We start from the raw sequence: 6073 nt of genomic DNA, 5'->3' as shown, positions 1-6073 counted from the left end.
GGTAGTTGATGTTGTTGTTGTATGTGTTTATGAAAATATCAAAATATTTTGAAAATATCGTGACTTTTGTGACTTAAAAGTGAAATCATAATTCACTTTAGACTCCAAGATTGTATTGAAAATATATTCTTAATTGTAATGCATATACATAAACACACCCAATATTAAGCAGGTATGCACAAGGGCTTTGCTCATGTGGCAGCAATATTTGGTGAGCATCAACAAGTTCAGGAGACATCGCAAGTTCGAAACTTGTGTGTTTCTTTACCGCAAGGTCAAAACTGGGTGTAGACCTAAACTTTTATGCTATTGAAAGTTGAGTGTATATTTGGGAATCGATTCAGTGAGTTGCCAGAAACTCTGTTGCTGTGTGTATTTTCCAATGATGTTTCTTGATTGGCGGCATTGCAAAATTTTCCTTCTTTTCTTTGTTTTCTTTTTCTTTTTCCTCCATGAATCTACACGTTGTGTCATTCCTCTATGAGTAAGGTTGATTATTGGAAATGATCATGGTTGCAAATGAGAGGCTTAAATGTCATTATGTTTTTTTCCCTTATGCGAATTTTATCTGAACTTACCAAAAAAAAAATTTTAATCTCATACAAATGAGATTCATTTTCTCAAACCAGCCTAACATGAGAAGTGAAATCTCATGAGAATTCATTTCACGGGATTTTGACTCTCATGAGATTTCAAATATCATGAGACTTGGTTTAACATTTATAAAAAGCAAGCAAACATACCCTCAGTGTACACGCAAATTACTTGAAAAGAAAGGGGGAGGTGAAAAAGTGTAGGGTTACCCTCTGGACAAGGGAAGGGAGGGCCTTTTTTTATTTAAAATCCTACCCCCAAAAGTCTAGGGTTACCCTCCGGACAAGGGAAGGGAGGGCCTTTTTTTATTTAAAGGGGAGACCCTTTCGTCTCTTTGCCCTTCGCCAAAACCCTTGCCTGCCCCTGCAATTCTCCCATGCCCCTCACCTTTGAACCATCCAAAAAGACCCCCAAATTATCAAGAAATTACCCTGAAAAAATTAAGATTTTGCCATCCCCTTCCTTCCCTCCATCCCCCTCTGCAAAATCTCCAACTCTCGCTCTCACTCTCCGTCCACTGGCAGTGAAGCTCTCTCGCTCTTCTTATCCTAACCCTAACCCTAATTCAGAGTCTAGGGTTTTGGAAGAACCGGTTCGCAGGAGACTCATTTCTTAGTTCTTCTCCGTCGTGGTTCTGCTTGGTGTGTTGGAGAAAAAGCCTTTGAAGTTTTTGGTGGTTTTTGGAAACCCTAGGAGGCTTTCCGATGGAGAATTGGGTTTGCTCGCTGTTTTTTTGGATTCCCCTTGTTAACATCATCACTCGAGGTACTGTATGTGGGTTTTGCTTGATCGTTTTTGCTATCGGGGTGCTGTGTTTGGTGGAGTGTGAATTTCGGTTTTTTTGGGGTTCCCGAGGTTTTTTGCTTCTGTGCTTGTTTGCTGTGGTGATCTTGTTGATGTTTGTTTGGTTTTTGTGCTTTGGATTTTCTTTTAATTCTTGTTTTCCTTTGGTTTGGGTTTTTTTTTCTAGTGGTGGAATTCTGTGTATTTGTGCGTAGTTGGAGGAGACTTTCGGTTCGCTCTGCTTCTGCGGTTGAGAAACGGCAGCTTTAGCATGGCGATGAATGGCGGGATTTTGATTGAGGATTATTTAACTTCTCTGGATGTTGGTTTTTGGCTTTTGGCTTTTGGTTTTTAGTCGTTCTTGAAGTAAATTGGAGTTCTAGGGTTTTTGGTTTGTTGGTGGAGGATGAAGGAGGCAACTGGTTTTCTCAAAAAATCTGGGTTCCTGATGCAGGAGCGGAGCAAAGCGAACAGGGTTTAGCAGGGTCGAAAATTGTAGTTTCGGTAGTTTTTCTTCGTAAATCCGTCAGTTCGGTAGATGGCGAACCATGAATTGGCCCTTGGGCAGGCCCACAGCTTGGATCTGCGTCAGGCCCACGCTCTGGGCCTCAGCCATGCTCATGATTTGGGAATGGGCCAGGGCCACGATCACAGTTTGGGACTTGGGCATGGCCATGAGCACGAATTGGGGTTCGGACAGAGCCATGGGCTCGCCCTCGGGGTGCAGGCACATGAATTGGACCTCTCGGAGGACCATGGGCTTGAGAACCATGAATTGGTTATGGACCACAATGCAGAGATGGGTGTCAGTGAGGGCCAGGAACTGATCGTTGCACCGGTGCATGACCATCCGGCGGCAGTTGTGCCCGCTCAGGCACTTGTTACGCCCATTAGGCAGAGTCGCGAGCTGGTTGCCCACCCTGATCATGAGATGACGGTCGGCCAGGAGTTCCCCGATGTCAAAGGCTGCCGGAGGGCGTTGAGAGATGCTGCTATAGCGTTGCATTTTGAAATTCAGACGGTGAAGTCGGACAAGACGCGATTCACGGCCAAATGTGCTAGTGAAGGTTGTCCTTGGCGAATTCATGCTGCAAAGCTTCCTGGTGTTCCTACCTTTACGATAAGGACCATTCATGCACAACATACTTGTGGGGGCATCACGCACTTAGGACATCAACAAGCTTCTGTTGGTTGGGTTGCCAGTTCAGTCGAAGACTGTCTTCGAGAGAATCCATCGTATAAACCAAAGGATATACTTGAAGACATACATAAAACACATGGCATCACCCTGACTTACAAGCAAGCATGGCGTGGAAAGGAGCGTATCATGGCTGTTGTTCGTGGGTCTTTTGAGGATGGATATCGCCTTCTACCAGAGTACTGTGATCAAATTAAGCGGACTAATCCTGGAAGTATTGCTTCAGTATATGGTACAGGACCTGAGAGTTGCTTTCAGCGCCTCTTTATCTCATTCTATGCTTCTATTTATGGTTTCGTAAATGCTTGCCGGCCGCTCCTTGGGCTTGATAGAGTGGTTCTAAAGAGCAAATACCTAGGGACCTTGCTCCTTGCCACTGGATTTGATGGTGATGGTGCATTGTTTCCATTGGCATTTGGAGTTGTTGATGAGGAGAATGATGACAGCTGGATGTGGTTTTTGTCTGAATTGCATAATCTGCTTGAGGTGAATACAGAGAACATGCCCAGGCTTACCATCTTGTCTGATCGTCAGAAGGGCATCATAGATGGGGTTGAAGTAAATTTTCCCACTGCGTTCCACGGAATCTGCATGCGCCACCTTAGCGATAGCTTCCGCGAAGAGTTTAACAATACAATGCTGGTGAATCTTCTGTGGGAGGCTGCCTATGCTCTCACTGTTATTGAATTTGAGGCCAAAATATTAGAGATAGAAGAAATATCACAAGATGCAGCCTATTGGATCCGACGTATTCCACCTCGCCTTTGGGCAACTGCATATTTTGAGGGCACAAGATTTGGTCATCTAACGGCAAACATCGTTGAGTCTTTGAATTCGTGGGTACTTGAGGCATCTGGATTACCAATAGTTCAGATGATGGAATCTGTTCGCAGACAACTGATGACATGGTTCAATGAAAGGAGAGAGACTAGCATGCAATGGAACTCTATACTTGTGCCGTCTGCCGAAAGGCGTGTGGCAGATGCCATTGACATGGCCCGCAGCTACCAGGTTCTTCGTGCTAATGAGGCAGAATTTGAGGTTATGTCCCATGAAGGGACAAATATAGTGGATATCCGAAACCGTTGCTGTCTGTGCCGTGGCTGGCAGCTGTATGGTTTGCCATGTTCACATGCTGTTGCGGCGCTCATCTCCTGCCGACAGAATGTTAATCGGTTTACTGAGAGCTGTTTCACTGTCGCGAATTATCGCAAGACATATTCTCAGACGATACACCCTGTTCCAGATAAAACATTGTGGAAGGAGTTGTCTGAAAATGCACAAAATGGTGGCAATAGAGTTGAAATTGTAATATCCCCGCCCAAGTCTCTTCGGCCTCCAGGGCGCCCAAGGAAGAAAAGAGTCCCTGCGGAGGATCGCGGCCGTGTGAAGCGAGTAGTCCATTGTAGCCGCTGCAATCAGACGGGGCATTTTAGGACAACATGCACTACACCTATATAAGTTTTTATTGTCAGTAGTAGCCAGGTTGTCGAGGCATCAATATCTTGTGAAAAATGTAGGGATCTTTTATGTATCTAGAACTATGCTCTTTTATTGGAAATTAAGGTTTTAATTTTTTTTTTTTGAGATTATTGTGTAAATCAATGGAGTCCCACTTCTACAGCGCGTATAGGCAATACTTCATCACTATTTCCCATGAAATGATACGAAATGGTCTATAAACTTTAGGTCATATTCTGTTCAGGCTATCCAATTCTGCTTATAATCTCAAGTTTTAGTTGCCTGATTTGTTATGTCGTGCATTATCCTAGTCTCTTTACATAGTGCTCTGCTGTACAACCACATGTTCTAGATGTTCTCTCTTCAATTATGCCGATTTGCATTGCAACCTTATGCTGGATGCCTTTAAGGGATTTTAGGGGTTTCTTAATACTTCTGCTATGGATATGTAAAAAGAAACAAATATACCTTGTGTAATGTTTTTAAATTCTAGAAGAAAACTTACCAAAGGTAGATGTGCTCATATATATCTTTGACACCACTTGGCTTTGAAAAATTTTCAACTTTCAAAACTAATTTAAAGAAACCAAGAGTGCCACAATCCCTACATCTTATTTACAGTGTAAGGTACTTCATCGAGCAAACCACAATCTCCACAATGTCGCTTTCTTAGGTCCAGGAGAATTTCAGGTGCATTTGGTAAGTTAACCTGATAGATTTGAAATCTCTTTAGTCCTAACGAGGATATCTTATCTTCAGTTTGAAACGTACGTTGTTTGAATATTTTAGAGGTATGCAGGATTCTGATTAATTCAACTTTAGTAAGATCTGCCTCCGTTTGTTTGTTTTTCATTTGAGTTCGTTAAGAATTTTGCAGTTCCTACAGATGTTTTGAGAGTTTGGACTAAGGCAGTGAAAATAACAAGAAGAGCTATTGGGGGTGGCTTAGCAATAATATTGAGTTTTAGCACTCAGTTATGTACTTACACAAATGTCTAGTGAATCTGGGAGCGCACAGTTGCTTGTTTGAGGCCTTGGTTTGTAGATTACTGCACAGGTCTGCACTTAGGAAAATAGAAGAATGTAGTTAACACGTCTGGTGAATGTGGGAGTCGACAGTTGCATGTGTGAGGCCTTGGTAGTAGGCACTGAGATGCTAATCTAGAGTTTCAAATCTTCTGCTTTTTATGGTCTTCTTTATTGGGCGGAGTATATTATTGACCAATCCGTTGGTACATAATTGGCATTTTGCTTCTTAAAATATATGAAGATTTTGGTTCCGGTTTGAAATTGCATTTGGGAAATGCATTGGTTACATTGCAATCCCTTTTCTTTATTGAACTGTTGCTTCTGCAACCCATTGCCTTATTTTCATGATAATTTTAGTTGCTTTCCTCAATCTTATGCAAGAACTTAAAATTTCTCTACTTGGAAGAGGAAGCCATCCATATGTTGCCTTCCATGGTTTGTTTTGTGATTGGGAATTTTGTGTAGCATCTCTTTGTAGCACCAAGGATCAGTATCTGCATGATGGTGGTGCAGAAGCATCAACGTGTGAGTGCATACTGGTAAGCATTCATGAGACTGCAAATAGTTCTTTGTCCGAGCACCACTGCTTTCAGCTGATAGCGATCCTCTGCAATGCCTGCTGAAGGAAAAGTTGCAAGGTTAAGAGAAAGCGATAAAAGACTCCGTTCTTAGAATTAGATCCACCGTCATTTTCGGGGACTTCAGATCCTGAGAAAGCGGAAGATTGGATGAGAGAGATTGAACGTATATTTGCTATCTTGGAGAAGACTTTGTTCGGGACATATCGCCTGAAGAGTGATGGAGAGAGGTGGTGGAAAACCACCAAAGTGGTGAAATTTGGATCGGTGCCTGTTGTTGGTTGGGAGGACTTCAAAACAGTCTTTCTAGACGCATATTTCCTGGTTCATGCGAGGGAAAGAAAAATGCAAGAGTTCCTTGACCTCAAACAGGGAGGGATGTCCTTGATAGATTACACGAGTTGATTCCATCACCTCGAGTGCTATTGCC

At 42.8% G+C, this 6073-nt stretch overlaps 1 protein-coding gene across 1 annotated transcript; it reads left to right on the top strand.

Annotated features, from left to right (window-relative positions):
• Positions 1–943: 943 nt before the first annotated feature.
• LOC149830529 (uncharacterized) lies at positions 944–4260 on the top strand. Its single transcript, XM_090015842.1, has 2 exons — positions 944–1359; positions 1565–4260. The coding sequence occupies exon 2, from the start codon at positions 1916–1918 to the stop codon at positions 4034–4036; it is 2121 nt and encodes a 706-aa protein (XP_089871968.1). The 5' UTR covers positions 944–1359; positions 1565–1915; the 3' UTR covers positions 4037–4260.
• Positions 4261–6073: the final 1813 nt, after the last annotated feature.

Source organism: Nuphar pumila, chromosome 8 (genome assembly GCF_984573655.1).
Source record: "Nuphar pumila chromosome 8, dmNupPumi1.hap1.1, whole genome shotgun sequence".
NCBI classification, from domain to species: domain Eukaryota; kingdom Viridiplantae; phylum Streptophyta; class Magnoliopsida; order Nymphaeales; family Nymphaeaceae; genus Nuphar; species Nuphar pumila.
The sequence above is the reverse complement of the archived record's forward strand: the minus strand, read 5'-3'. Positions and strand labels throughout refer to the sequence as shown.